Genomic DNA, 15,019 nt, shown 5'->3' on the forward strand with positions numbered 1-15,019 from the left:
TTTTGAGTTAGTCGTTAGTCACTGACGAAAGACAGTGGATACTGTCTGAAACGTCTGACTGTTTCAAAATCTTATCCAGTTGCTTGAGTTATCATTTTTGGCAGATGTAGAGAATATCCAAGTCTGTGCCAGGCAAAGCTTAAAAACGGTAAGGTACGTGTATACTGTAAATGCATTTAAGTTTGCGTGGTTTTTATTTCGCTCTAAGGCGAAAATGGGGTGCTTGCGGTGGTTTTAAGTTTGCGGCAGCGCTATACATAGTCACATACTGCTTCAGTATTGGACAAAACTGTTTTTAGTTCGCGGTGAAACGGTCGCCGGGAAAACCAACATAAAACCACCGCGAACATTTCTGCATTTACAGTATCTGCATGCAAGAAACGGTCCATTGAAGGGTTTGTTGCAGCGGAGTGTGTGTCGTAATGCCCACAGAAAGCAAAATACATGCAGAAATGAAAATGGCCAAAGAAAGTAAAAAAAAAAACAAAGAAAATGAAAATGCCTACATAGAAAATGAAATTGAATTGAAGAAAAACTTTTGCCTTTCGAAAAACTCTCCCTACCTGGATCCTTGATAATACACAATTTGCAATGACTTGTAACCAGGTAACAGGTGCTTTTCACCTTTAACCTTTGACCCGTCGCCATTGCACTCCGGATGTCTCGAGCTCTCCTAAACACGATTTCTTCCGGATTCAAACATTTATCAAAACCCCGGTAAGTGTTGGAAGTGTCGGTGAGTCTTACGATTTCAAGAAACTTGGGACAAAGCTGTTGTACACTGTGAGGGTTGCTGTCGTGTCGTGTTGTGTTGTAGTCGTTGCTAGTGCTAAAGAAATGGGGGTGGGTGGGAGGGGGGCGTATTAAACCGTAAACCCCTAGAAATTTAGAAAATGAACGTTCTTTAGAAGTACATGGTTATATATTCACATTAACAGTGAATGCAGGTAGACCTCTATGGTTTGTGCTCCTTACATTATTTTCCCCAAAGACACTGAGAGAAATTTCCCCTCTCGAAGTCCGGGTTTTTGCTAATCTCCAAGCAGATGTTGGGTTGGTAGATCGTAACATTTCCTGACTGCCAAGCTGTTCTCAGCCGTAATTTTGTGAGTGCTGGAAGAAAATTCTAGCTATTAAAGGAGTAAGACAGGCAAAGGTACCCGGGTCACGGGTGCCTCACTGGGCGCCGAGTAATGAACGCGTGAACAAAATGACGTCGTTGCTGGACGTCCAGCACCAAATAAAATTCATCACTAGAAATCCAGTGACGAACGGCTTTATTCCAGTAATGAAGCCCCCTCGGTGCTGGAATTCCAGCACTGAATCTTGCCTCGGTGCTCGGTTTTCAGAAATGAACTCCGCTCATCACTCGGCTTCTAGTGACGATCTCCGCTCGTCACTCGGGTGCCAGACAAGTAGACTAGTTCAAAGGTCATTCATCACTGGTTACCCAGTACGGAGGTCACTCGTCGCTAGATAACCAGTAACGAAAGTCCCGCGGTCACGGGTTCCGCGCTAGATTTACCAGTGATGAGTGACTCTCTAGTGCTGGAAGCCGAGTGATGACATTATTTCGTTAGTGGCCTCCCAGTGATCACATCCTATGATCACTGGAATGTTCCAGTGCTAACTCATGACAATATTTTGAGCAGCATTTTGAGTCGATACTAGCGTCCACCAAGCCCTCTTACGGGCGTATGAATCGTAGAATTCGGCAGAAAAGGGAATAATCAGCCAGTAGAGTCAGTTCACAGTGAAGATCACATTTCGCCCGTTTGAACGGAAACTGCAAGTGAAACCCTGGCGTAGTTAGTCTGGTAGAGCCTAAGTCGATACCGTTACAGCGTACTACAGTAAGACAACGCCGGGAACCTTTATATCGTATGATTTTTTTAATGATTGATTTGTCAGTGTTATGTACTTTTGTGTAACACGAACAATTATTTATTCAAGCATCTAACGTTATATCTGGATATTTTTTATTCACTAGTTTGACAGTTTGTAGTATATTTGTACCACATATGATGTCGCAGCTACTAGCGTCTTCGGAAAGCCAGAACGTAAAATCTTATTTGATATACATAGTAATGTGATCGACCGTCACTTGAATTTGTATTTTTGCCTTTTTTCGTAAGCGTAACGTTACGTAAATTGACGCGTACGTTAGCGTAAACTGCAGAGAACCAACTGCAGATCGAGTTAGCTGGCTCGGTTTACAATTACGGTGCGGAATCTATCGTCACCAGATCTAGATCAGGTTTGCCACAACGGAATATTTGTCAATGGTTTTCCAGCTCCGCCGGTACTCTAATGATCTCTCATCTCTCGGTTTCCAGTGATAATTCAGGGATTTCCAGTAACGAAGTCGCGTCATTGCTGGACGCCCACAGATGACAAAACTTCATCACTGGAAGTCTAGCGATGAAGGCACCTTCGGTGCTGGACACCGAGTGATTACTAAGGAACCCGTGACCCCGGTACTTTTGCGTAAGACAGTCAGAAAATCTTCCAATCCAACGTCTGCTTGGAGATTTAACGATTAAGATTCAGTCATTAGTCAATGTTTTTCAGTGTATTTTTAGTATGGACATCCAAGAGAGAGAGAATGATCATACTATAAATAAATCTAGTCTGTATAACGCAAACTCCAGCTGTCCGGCGGTTACAGGGCGGCGAGCGGTCACAGGAGGCTTGATTGAATTCAGGCTAAAATAAATCATACTGTTTTTAATGAACATGTAGTTCATGTTTGCTATATGAAAAAGTGTAGGTTTAAGTGATTGATATCATTGTTTGCCATACATTGAATCTGACTGATCAATTACAGATAAGATGTCTCAGAAGGAGCAACCTTACGGTTTGTCCAAGGTCGTGACCTTGGCCGTGCTGCCAAGACTGTACATGGAGGAACTTGTCCTTGAGCTCGGAAGACGGAACGTCGCCGCTCAAAACTCCTCCAACCGAGAAGACCTCATCAACACCCTCGCTGACGTCATCATGCATGAGTTCTGTGGGCTGACAACCGTTTCGTTTCAAAACACCTCAAACAACGAGGAACACCCCAGCGAGAGTAGAGAGGCAGACAGTCGCTCTTGTGAGAACTCGACACCTACCACAGAAGTCTCGAATTCCAGGCTGCGAATTCCTGGTGCAGTCTCAAACATTTCTGCAATCCAGAAAAGGAAATGGAGAGAAAACCAGACAGCTACAAGCTCAAGCGTAGAAATAACTCCCCCAAGACAATCGCAAGAAAACACAGTGACAAACGTTTCTGCAATCCACAAGAGAAAACAGGGAGAAAATGAGACTGCTACAAGTTCTAGCGTAGAAATAACTCCCCCAAGACAATCGCAAGAAAACACAGTGACAAACGTTTCTGCAATCCACAAGAGAAAACAGGGAGAAAATGAGACTGCTACAAGTTCTAGCGTAGAAATAACTCCCCCAAGACAATCGCATTTAGAAAACCCAGAAGAACACAGAAGTAAGAAACAGCTGACTGACAAACAACACTCTGCAACAGTCACAAGTACTGAGGAACCATCCCAAGCCACCTTGTCTAGACAACTCAGCAAAGGAAGTGTTGAAAATGAAAGTCTGCAACTAGAAAACAGTCCATCGTCAGATGTGGTTTTTGTGAAGGTTGAGCCAGCCTTGGATAGAGAGAATGTGGGACAAAACTCGTGGAGAGATTTCAGACAAACAACAGAAGTTGCACAGGACCAAGCAGATGTTGGGAGCGGTGCGAATGAATATCTTGTGAGAATGGAAGACTATGATATGCAGGGGGAGGGGAGGAGGCGTGGGGATGTGCATGGGGGTTTGGGGAACACTGGAGAGGTGGTTAGTGAGTGGTGTGTGGAGCAGAATGTGATACTGGATGGAGGGGTTTCCATGGAGATGGGTCAGACTTTTCTGAATCAGCAGCAACAAGAGATGGAGGTGGGTTTAAATAATGATATTTTTAGTAGGTATTGTTCTGTTGGTGTAAATACCCTTTGGTGTAACACACAGGCTTACACAGGTACAGGTATGTAGTATGGACGATAAACTGGATAGTGAGTGAGTGTGTTAGTGAACTACTATTTAACCTTCTCCCTGCTGCCTAACTCTGTGGCCAATATAGGATGGGATGGCAACTGGCTACTTCAGTGTCCAAAAGGTGTGGCTATGTCATAAATGATTTACTTGTTCAGAAATTGCATTCAGCACATGATTTTACTTGACTTAAGTGTTGAATTTCTGATAATGTCTTTCTTTTACATCCCTCTACAGATGCCTGAGGCAAGCTGCAGTACCGGCAAGCTCCACAGGTGTCCCCACTGCAGCTACACCACCACCTGGTCCTCGGTGCTGACACGTCACCTGCGGACCCACACGGGAGAGAAACCCTTCAAGTGTCCCGCCTGCGACTACTCCGCCTCTCAGAAGGGCACCCTGGACAGACACATGGCGGTGCACCGCGGGGAGAGACCCTTTGTGTGCGTGGAGTGCGGCTATAGGGCCGCCGACAAGTCACGACTTACGAGGCACTTTAAGACTCACAGTTTGAACAGGCTGTACGTGTGTGAGCTGTGTGGGTTCAGCACCCAGGATGGGAGCCTGTTGATTGCCCATGAGGTGACCCACACAGCACACCCAGCTGACCCAGGGGTTAACACATGTTGAGGAAAAGAAGTTGCAACATGCAAGACACTTTAACACTCAGTTTGAACAGGCTGTACGTGTGTGAGCTGTGTGGGTTCAGCACCCAGGATGGGAGCCTTTTGATAGCCCATGAGGCAACCCACGCAGCACACCCAGTTGACCCAGGCGGTAACCCATGTTGAGGAAAACAAGTCACGACTTATGAGACACTTTATTAATTAAGACTCACAGTTTGAACAGGCTGTACGTGTGTGAGCTGTGTGGGTTCAGCACCCAGGATGGGAGCCTGTTGATAGCCCTTGAAGCGACCCATGCAGCACACCCAGGCAACCCAAACCTAAGTTCTTTACTTGCTCCATGTATTAGAAGTAACGACTTTGTTTCTAGTAGAATGTTGGGTTTTCTATCTCTCCATTGACCCAGGAAAATCAATACCTTAAAGGCAACTACCCTGTAATTTTTGTGCGAGATTTTAGGTTCACTCATTAACTACATAGAATGGAACTACATGTACAACTGATTCTTCAGAAAATAACACATTTCACCAAAGCATTGCTCTTGACACCTTTAATACATCCAAACTACTACAAAAGTTGTGCATACACTAGAAATGAGATGTTGTTCAAAGTACACAACACAAGATTGCAATATATACTGCGAGGAGTATAGAGGATGTACACGCGTGTTCATGACAATGCTTCAGGGATCTCCCTAGAAATATAGAGCAGGATTGGGGGAGGGTGCTATTGCACAGGATAGGTCAGTACCGCGAGGGGGGTGGTCTGGAGGGGGGGGGGGGGCGCCCGTCAAGAGGAGAGCTACTGTTGCATGTTGCCTTTTCCATACATAAATGGAAGTCATTTCCTGCAACTTCAGCTTTGCATCTTGTCTTATTAATGAAATCTTGAGTTCTTAGCAAAATCACAGGTTTGGCTGGGAAATATTGGAAGAAATACCCTAACTTTGAAATCAACAGGATGGAGCTGGGATTAAAACAGGATGGAGGAGCGCTGCTGTTCCATTATTTAGGGAGATCCCTGAGTCATTGCTTAGAAAGAGACTAAGAAGACATATGTATCAGGGTGATGTTGTCTCCTTTCAGAAGAATCCGACCTGAAAAATAAAGCAACTTCTTTCATTCTTCAACAGTTTTTCAGCGCAGTAATAAGACAGATAATGAGACATTAAGTTACACAAACTTAAAAAAATACAATCAACGTTCGTCACATGTACGTTACATTATTCTCCAAGCAGAGGTTTTGGTCGGGGGGTAGTAGTGGCCGGGTTTTTTAACATTGTTAAAAAACCCCGGCCACTACTACCCCCCGACCAAAACCTCTGCTTGGAGAATACGTTACATAATGAAATCCATGTATGATTGACTAAGTTATAGTAAATTCTTTATTGTACTAGACTGTGTTCACACTATATTGTTTCATTTATTTATTACCCATCTGATTTCTTCTGTCTAATTGACTTATTCGAATTATTATAATTTGATAAAGGGAGGCCTTAACATAAGCATAAACATATAAGCATTCCTTGCACTGTTATAGTCTCATTTGTATTTCATTCTTATGTATTTATTACTTTCTGGTATACCTCTTACTGCAATTAGTTAGGAATTGTAAAAGTCAAGATTCAAAGAGATGAAGACAAAAGGGAGATACAAAGTCAAAGTCAAAGTTCCTTCCCACACTGACATTACATAGGTTGGTGCCCATCTCCGTTTCAGTAGCCCTTGGGCCACACAACTTTGTGCAATAACTACAGCAGGGGGCTAATCCACTGATAGTGGTGTGTGTTTAACTTCCATACTCTTTCCCAAATGCTGAGTGCTAAGGCCTAGGAAAAAAATGTTGTGTTTCTGGCCGACCCTAGCAAAAAACCCCAGACCCTAGCCTTTTTTTGGGTATCGATCGCTGGGAAAAATATTTTCTGAACTTGAGTGATGAAAAACAGCGTGCAAAATACCCGCTTGCGCAGTTGCAACGATCTTTTGATTGGTACAAGTTATTTCTAAACCCAGGTTACGTAGTGCACTACCTAAATTTCGGGTGGCCCAATCACTGTGAGGCCATCAGTCAGTGCATTTGATGTCACCAGTAAAAAAAAGAAGTGAATCCCTACCTACCGACCCTAATTTTTTCAGGACCGTAACAGGAAACACAACATTTTTTTTCCTATGCCTAAGCAGAGAAAGCAGTATGTACCATTTTTATTATAATTTTAAAGTCTTTGGTATGACCCGGCTGGGGATGGAACTCACGACAAAGAGATGAAGACAAAAGGGAGATACAAGATAGAAGATAGCCAAGAAAGTGAGCAAGGTGGGATGAAGAAAAGAGTGATGGATAGAAGAAAGAGAAGACATGAAGAAGAAGGGAAATGTAAGACACAGAAGGATTGGTTTCTTACCCAGCGGCTCCCTGTTCTTTGTCTTGAGGTGAATCTCCTCAGCATCGTCCAGAACCAGGTTCATGTACTCATCAAACCCCTGGGGGAAGGGGGGGGGGGGCATTAGAGGGAGCGACATAAAATTGCATTGAAAAAATGGTCCTTGGTTGAAGGCTCACATGAATGGGTCGGGTTTTTATTTCGCTGGTTTGAATTAATGAAAATGAATTTCACAAATCTACAGAACGGCTATTTTAATGAACCATAAAGGGAGGGAGACAATTTGAAGATTCTGAGGCATTACAGTACATTTACATGCTTGGAAAATGGGTAGGATGTCATGCTAATGTTAATTGATTTTTGTAAAACAGACGAATATCCCTGATATGACATGATATGACAAAATGCACTTTGTTATTCTATACAAACACCTAATGATCTTATTTTAGTAAGGTTTACTGGAAGTCTGAATATAATAGTGTTGCTGCAGTGAAGGTTCACGCTTCAAAGCCATAAAAACACACAACGACAATCATGGTACTTCTGTTATCTGGAGGTTCATTTAACTTACGACGATTTTTCCCTCCATTCTGATGTTGGTATTCTCGTAAAGCCAGACTTGGACACGTGCTTTCTGTGGGTGAGTGAACAGTAAAGCCTTGTTAATGACTGATCTGAAGACTTCTGAGAGAATAATACACTTTTGATGCAGCTATTAAACTACTAGTCTTATTTGATATCTATACATTGATCTATACATTGGACTATGTAAAATTGTCTTTACCTTATTTGCATATCAATTCTTAGTTCGTGGTTAAAATCAATAAAAACCTGCTTTTCAACAAATCTTGATCAGTGTCACTGACGAAAAGTAGTGGATGCTACAAAATGTACTTGAAACGTCTGACCGTTTCCAAAATTGTATCCAGTTCCTTGAGTAACTGCTATTTAACGTATCTTATTACCTGGATGTCTAACCTTCATCGACGTAATTATTCATTTATGGACAACTGGGAACTGAAAAAGCTACACAAGTGTTACTATTTCAGCGTCTGCTTTGTCGTTTGTCGTTTGTTGTTCATGTATGATCATACTATGCATTACAGAGCATATACAGACCACGGAATGGCAAATTGATATTGGCACTTGAACTATTCTGGATACTCTGGAGGAATGTCGTACTTACATTTTGCAGCCATCGGAAGATCAAGTTCTGAAAAAAGTCTGGTCAAGGAAGACTCCATGTGGAATAAACATGATTAAATATGTACTACATACTACACAGTACACACACACATATATATATAACTAACACATAACTAACAGTTAAATTCGCTAAATCATACCAGTAACAAACCATTGAAGATAGTTTCACTCAGATTAGTTTAAGAAGTAAAATTGTATTCACACCCATATTTTGAAAAAACAACGGCAACAAAAGTATTATGTCATATAGTACGCCACCATTGTACTGTACATACATTAGTTGTCAAGGGGTGGGCATGGGGGGGGGGGGCACACGTTCAAAAGACAAAAGAAAACAACGTAAATAGCCAAGAAAACGACATGCCAAAGAGGATACGATTGGTTGTACCATCACCCGCCGTGTCTGCCTGTTCTTTGCTTCTCCCACACTCTCGAGCAACACGACTGAGTTTCCTCGCACAACTACCATACCTGAAAAAAAGAATTTTTCTTTCAATCGGCCTTATCACTGATGAGAGGAAATTCTTGTCAAGTTTAGAAAGTAATACACAAAAGTGGAATACAATATTATTGTGTGAACATTGCTTTCTATCTTACTCAAAGAGATGAAGAACAGTACTAGTAAAGGATGACCAAATAGAGAGGATGTGATCCAAGGAGGACAAAACAGGGCCTAAGATGGGATAAAGGAGAGAGAAGAGAAGTAGGTAGGAGTGAAGAAAGAAAGAAAGAGAAAGTATGGAGGGGCAGAAATTGAAGACACACAAGAGTTAGTAGCCTTCATTGCAGTCCTGTTCCCACAGCAATTTTTTTCCAAATTTTTTTTGGGGGGGGGGGGGGGTGTGTGTGTGTGTCTGTATCTGCTTGGGATCCCGTATCCGCCGTGCCCCTGTGTCCGCTATAGACCCTGTGTCTGCTGCGGACACAGGGTCTATAGCGGACACGGCAGGCAGGTACCCAAGCAGATACGCGTACACACCCCCCTCCCCCCAAAAAAAAATTTAACAAAAAATTGCTGCGGGAAAAGGACTGCAAAGGAGGCTAAAGAGTTAGTTCCTTACCAAGGTCATTCCCAAGGACATCAACTGTCTTGTCCAGCACCAGGTTCATGAACGGATCAAATCCCTGGGGAGGGGGAATGTACAAACAGTTAACAGTGTAGAATGCACACCCATATACATCCGAAAATAATTTCATCAGGTTGGTACAAAATAGGATATGGGAGATTCTTTATACACAACCAGGTATTGATCTCACCTGCTAACGTTTCGATGTCTGTCAGACACCTTCTTCAGAGCTTCTGACTGGAGTACTGCTTCTCACCGCTATAAGTAGCCGATGTAGCCAGTGTTCTCGCCGCAAAAGGGCCACCTACATCGGCTACTTATAGCGGTGAGAAGCAGTACTCCAGTCAGAAGCTCTGAAGAAGGTGTCTGATAGACATCGAAACGTTAGCAGGTGAGATCAATACCTGGTTGTGTATAAAGAATCTCCAATATCCTACACACACAGTGTTCTCGCCAGGCCTTTTCAGCATAGGGGCCCCCTATGCTGTGATTTGGACCCCCTATGCTGTGGTGTGGACCCCTATGCTGTGTTTCAACCAGCATAGGGGTGTTTCTTTCTGGAAAGAACCTTGTGACCCTTCATAAATCTTATAAAAAGTTCATATTTGGCTTAAGAATGAGGCTGTAACAGAGGAAAAACTTTACTTCACAAAATTTATCCCTCAAAATGCAGGAAATAGTGTCTCATTGGGTTATGAATTCAAAAATTTCCCGGGGGAACAAGCCGGACACCCTACTCTGTGGTAATTTCTTCGTAGCTTGCGCCGCGTAAAGTTGGCCTTCTGTACCTGACCCCTATGCTGTGAAAAAATTCTGGCGAGAACACTGACACATATACAGTGTAGATGACCACTTTATGATTGTACATAAAGTTCAAGCCCCGTTGACATCTATCCATCTTTTGTGCAACATTAGTTTTAGGAAGGCCTATTTAAAGCTGGAAGCTAAGGTCAGGCCCAAGATCTTTAAACTGTCATTAGCACTATGGTGTCAGACCGTGACAGAACCAGTATCGAACTACCTTGCTTTCTCTACTAGATACCAAATATGTGCATGTATATATGGCTGAATCTAAGGAATAAACACACGAGTGTTCCTTGTTCTTTTTATGGAAGTCCAAAAACTCACCCTGAGTACTCCCTTGATCTCTCGCCCACTGTTTATCTTGAGATTGATACGTTTTCCCTGCAGGCGGACAGACAGTAAAGATTTGTTAATCCACTGATCTGATAATGGTTTTATTCATCAATTCACATTCACACATGTCGCGAACAATGGCAGCCCATTGGCTGAATTGGAGTTCGGGCATTACAAGTATAGGACAGCAAAATTCAATTAAAATATTTCAATACTACTTTGTACTTAAGACAACATTGGGAATAAGGCCTATATACATTTAAAACCAACAATCGAATTCAGCTTACAAATTAAGAGGTCAGGTATAGCAAGTTAAAAGGCATTTAAAATCTAGTAGAAATCGGAGCAATATTGTCCAGGTAAAGATGTCGTTTGCACGATCAGTGATTTATCATACGAGTCATATAGCGAACAGCACTATTCCTGTTTCGTTCAGTTCTACAGTACACCGAGTCCAGGTTATTTGCAGAACGTGTCTGTCTGCCACTGATACTTTGTCTGTCTTTGTGACTTCTAAGAGAAAAACACACTTTTCATTTGTGTCACTTATGGTGTATTTGGTTGTAATGACTTCTCTCTCTCCGTTTCCTTCTCCGTCATTGTTACTATTTATCTGCTTGCATACCCTTAGAAATTCACAAAAGTAAACAAATATCTAGATCAGAAGTTTATTTCTACTTTACTTATAGATTTCTGGTCAATAAGCTATATGCTATACCATACACTGGGTGTAGTTTAGATAAATTCCGCTAGAGGGCGCAGCTGCATACGTGTCTGAACATTTGTGGGGGTATGAATGGGGGGATCTGAGTAGCCTGACGTGGTAGACAGGCCAGGTAGACAGGCCAGCTAGCCAGGCCAGGTAGACAGCCCAGCCTTTTCCACAAACCCGCCAGATGCTCTGTCACTATGCCACACAGACGCCACTCACTTGTTGTGAAATAATAAAAAAAAACTACCATGACTTTCTTGAGCTCAGGTGGGTTGGCGCGGCTAGTAGAGATGCCCTCAGCCGGGGAACGGTTCACACGTCCGACAGGCAACTGACCATAAAGCCCTGCAGAGGCTGATTGGCTGACCAATTTGTTCAAGAGGCCTTTGCTGGAAAGGAACGTGGAAAATAACGTTACTCATTAGAAAGGGCCTGCATGGGGGGTCCCGACAACGCTCTACACTAAATTCGGAGGGCCGGCTACGTAATACGCTAAATTCAGAAAGCCTCCCGAGTCCCTACGCTCTGCGCTGAATTCAGAAAAGCCTCCCTACGCTCTTCGCTAAATTAGGGAGTGGTCGGCAACGCTCTACGTAAAATTAAAACCGTTGATTACGCTCCACGTAAAAGGGTCATGCAGGCCCTCATTAGAAAGGCGAGGGCGTTTCTAGGAAGGAACGCAAATGAGGAATAATGTTAGAAAAAAGAGGGCGTTTCTTCTGAATATGAGGTAACGTAGCGCTACCAGTTACCGTGCGCCACCAATTATCGTCCACTTTGGGTCATGCAAATATAAAACGAGGTGTCTTATGTAAAAGTCAGTTCCCATGAGCAATAAAGAACGACAGTCAAGGCGTGTCAACAACTTACATGGAAGCATCATGCATGACATATTTCATATGTGATAAGACACCGTGTACTTCATCATGTTTTCCTAACTCGCACAGTAGCTAGTATCTTTTAAAAGTAGCTGACGTTAAACCTTTCTTTGATATTCAAACTATCTATAGCGATTCGAGGCTTGAAACTCTTACCAGTTGTAGGAAGGTCAGATACAACCCAGCGACCCCCCTCACAATATATGCTACATTTTCGCACGTCAAAACATTATTGCCATGCATTTCTCACGTGAACTTCACGTCCCGCTCAGCGTTGTTGAAATTGACAGCACAACATTATTTTCTTCAATCGGGTCAAGCAAACGAGACAAACATAGTGACTTTACTATCATTTGTCTGTAGACTACTTTTAACATTTTGTTATGATCTATGTTCTTCAAGTAGAGCGTTAGAATAGTACAAGGAGAAAGACTGAAGTGGACGATAATGGGTAACCCTAGCACAATTCTTGAATGTAGACCTTAGGATAAATACATGTTCGTACGGGGGTAAACAGGCGGAAAAAAAGTTACAGACCATGCATTTTTCTTTTTAGAAGAGCTGATATTTCTCTCCATGGGTTCAACATTTGGTTCTGTTCGTGCGATTTTAAAATAAATGGCGTATTGAATAAATTGGACGATAATTGGTAGCACTACGTTATAGTGTTAAGGAGACAAGGCGTTGCGATCTCTGTTGAAAATGAACACTAGTAATTACATTATTATCATCATCTAGAAAGATAAGTGTTACAGTACATGTAAGATAAGACATCACATTACACAGTGTCTGATGACATTTTGGAGTAGCAGTACAGAACATCTATTCTATAGCCTAATTTCTTCAGACCCACTATATTAGTTAATTGCCAGGTAAAACTACATGCATAGTAATAGATACTGCATGAGATTGGGAGCAAAACATACAAGCCCTGCTAATGTTTATACAACATGACTGTCATGAGCGCAAAGCTCGTTCACTCACAAAATAAACATATTTTGGCAGTTATTCTTTGAAGTCTTGCTTGTATTTTAAAGTTCAGAATACATGTAAAGCAGGTTAGGCTATCTAGAGCGCTTAATTTCCGGTTGAGGAAACTGGAATAAAATTGACAAAGAAACATTCCTCCACTATGGTACCTCGCTACAGTCATTTTCTTCCATAGTTTGCGACAACATCTGCTACCTAAAATATTCTTAGTGTTGTATACATTTCACATGAGGATTCTTCATGGTACCATAGGTTCTCTACCACGGGTGCCACACAGACTCAGACAGAGGAGGGTCCAGTTTGCTGGTCACTGCCTTCGGGCAAGTGAGGAGATTATCTCCTCACTCATTCTGTGGAGGCCCCGGGGAAAAACATGATCCAGAAAGCTGACTTTCCCGGGGGCTCTATCTAGAGACACCTCAATTCACATGGAAAACATAGTGCGGCCATGGCAGATAGACTGGTGTGGTCGGAAGTTGTACATGGACTTGCCCCGCCCCCCCCCCCCTGGGGGTCTACCTATGATGATGATGACGATAAGAAACGAACCTTTCCTTGAACCGTTCCGCGTCAGAGGGGTTGATGAATGCTGCGACGACCACAGTAAAGGCAAGGAGAACGGCCACAGAGCACCTCATTTTCCCACGCCTGTATATTAGACAAAATGTTACATCATCATTCGCTCACTTGTGCTGACGTTGCCTCACTTAAATCAAGTGTTGAGCTCAAAATTGTAGGGTCAAAAACGTTAGAAACCATTTTTCAAAATGGCAAAAAACATAACAAGTCGGTGTTGTCAAGAAAGAAGTGTAAGGAGATTCTTCAGTGCATATCCGAGACATGTTATTACATTAGGCAACTGACCCTGCCCAACCTACTCTCCAGGAAAGGTTGGTGGGGAAGATTGTGACCGTTCTATCATATGCCCCGTTTTTTGTCCGCGGACATAGAACGGTCACAATCTTCCCCACCAACCGCTGCTTGGAGAGTAGACCCTCCCACGGTACTGCCGACTTCTGTTGCTGATGTTTTCAAATGATAGAATAAGTAGATAACGAGGGGGAGTATAACCAAATCAAAAATTAGTCATGAAAGAGAAAAAAAAGAAGTTAGAAGCTACGCACCTTGTTTGACTCTCTGTTGAAAAACTCACGAAATTGCTGTTGACAGGCGAACAGCTGGAAATGACGCAGCAGAGTTGGTATCTTGCTTATAAAGATTTCAGCTTACACAATCTTGTTTTCTTTCACCGAGACCAATCATATTCGCTGTTACAGGGATCGATGTTTCATAAGCTGTCCCGTCCAATCAGAGAAAACGACACATCACAGAATGGTGAGGAATCACTTATGTATTCTTCTTTCCCAAGGAGATTAAACATTTTGGTAGGGATGACCAGAAAAATCACTGAGTCATTTTGAACACACCCACACATTGACGTCATTAGCTTGAATTATGGCCCTTTGTTTAAGGATGTATTCTTTGTCAGGCCAGAGTGGGAGAATCGGTTATAAGCGGATTAAGTTAAATAAAAGATATGACCCTTTTTCGACATAGCCCCCTATAAGTCGACACAAAGGTCATAATAGCTCTGCCGAAATGCGACGTTTCGAGATCCTTCCAAGTTTGATCAAATTTGGTTTGATCTATCTTGAAAAACATTCTCTTGTTGTTGTTTGGGAAAAAACTTTTCTAAGTATGTGAAGCAATCCAATCGGTTTGGGACAAACACACATTCAAACATACACGCAGTGACACACACACAAACACACACGCAGAGATGATACACATGCATTTGTCAAGCCTTTTCAGCCACCTAAATTGTCTTACCAAATTGGCTTTTTTTTTCACAAAAAGGTCGAATTATAGGTTGATAAAAACACAATGCAAAACCAATCTACCGATACATTTCTTAGGCAGTAGGGAAAAGTACATGCACGTGTATTTAGCTTATTCACCCCCCCCCCCCGAGATCAAAGAAATAC

At 42.5% G+C, this 15,019-nt stretch overlaps 2 protein-coding genes across 2 annotated transcripts; one reads left to right on the forward strand and one right to left on the reverse strand.

Moving 5' to 3' along the window:
* The first annotated feature begins 637 nt into the window (after positions 1-637).
* LOC136421436 (zinc finger protein 37-like) lies at positions 638-5,313 on the forward strand. The gene is made up of 3 exons (XM_066408736.1): positions 638-717; positions 2,828-3,942; positions 4,276-5,313. Exons 2-3 carry the CDS (start codon positions 2,833-2,835, stop codon positions 4,666-4,668), a joined length of 1,503 nt encoding a protein of 500 aa, XP_066264833.1. The 5' UTR covers positions 638-717; positions 2,828-2,832; the 3' UTR covers positions 4,669-5,313.
* Positions 5,304-14,909, reverse strand: LOC136421510 (uncharacterized). The gene is made up of 10 exons (XM_066408838.1): positions 14,159-14,909; positions 13,584-13,682; positions 11,414-11,555; positions 10,446-10,502; positions 9,312-9,375; positions 8,566-8,721; positions 8,231-8,268; positions 7,616-7,678; positions 7,066-7,144; positions 5,304-5,760 (listed from the first exon to the last, which is right to left on the reverse strand). The coding sequence occupies exons 2-10, from the start codon at positions 13,670-13,672 to the stop codon at positions 5,708-5,710; spliced, it is 741 nt and encodes a 246-aa protein (XP_066264935.1). The 5' UTR covers positions 13,673-13,682; positions 14,159-14,909; the 3' UTR covers positions 5,304-5,707.
* Positions 14,910-15,019: the final 110 nt, after the last annotated feature.

The sequence above is a fragment of the Branchiostoma lanceolatum genome, chromosome 16 (genome assembly GCF_035083965.1).
Source record: "Branchiostoma lanceolatum isolate klBraLanc5 chromosome 16, klBraLanc5.hap2, whole genome shotgun sequence".
In the NCBI taxonomy this organism is placed as follows: domain Eukaryota; kingdom Metazoa; phylum Chordata; class Leptocardii; order Amphioxiformes; family Branchiostomatidae; genus Branchiostoma; species Branchiostoma lanceolatum.

Bases quoted from the DNA above. Each gene is read 5' to 3' on its own strand.
- LOC136421436 (XM_066408736.1), top strand. From the start codon at position 2,833: ATGTCTCAGAAGGAGCAACCTTACGGTTTGTCCAAGGTCGTGACCTTG. The intron at 3,943-4,275 runs GTGGGTTTAAAT...ATCCCTCTACAG, and splicing joins AGCAGCAACAAGAGATGGAG to ATGCCTGAGGCAAGCTGCAG.
- LOC136421510 (XM_066408838.1), bottom strand. From the start codon at position 13,672: ATGAGGTGCTCTGTGGCCGTTCTCCTTGCCTTTACTGTGGTCGTCGCA. The intron at 8,722-9,311 runs GTAAGGAACTAA...TCTTTTTTTCAG, and splicing joins TGTCCTTGGGAATGACCTTG to GTATGGTAGTTGTGCGAGGA. The intron at 7,145-7,615 runs GTAAGTTAAATG...CCCTTCCCCCAG, and splicing joins GAATGGAGGGAAAAATCGTC to GGGTTTGATGAGTACATGAA.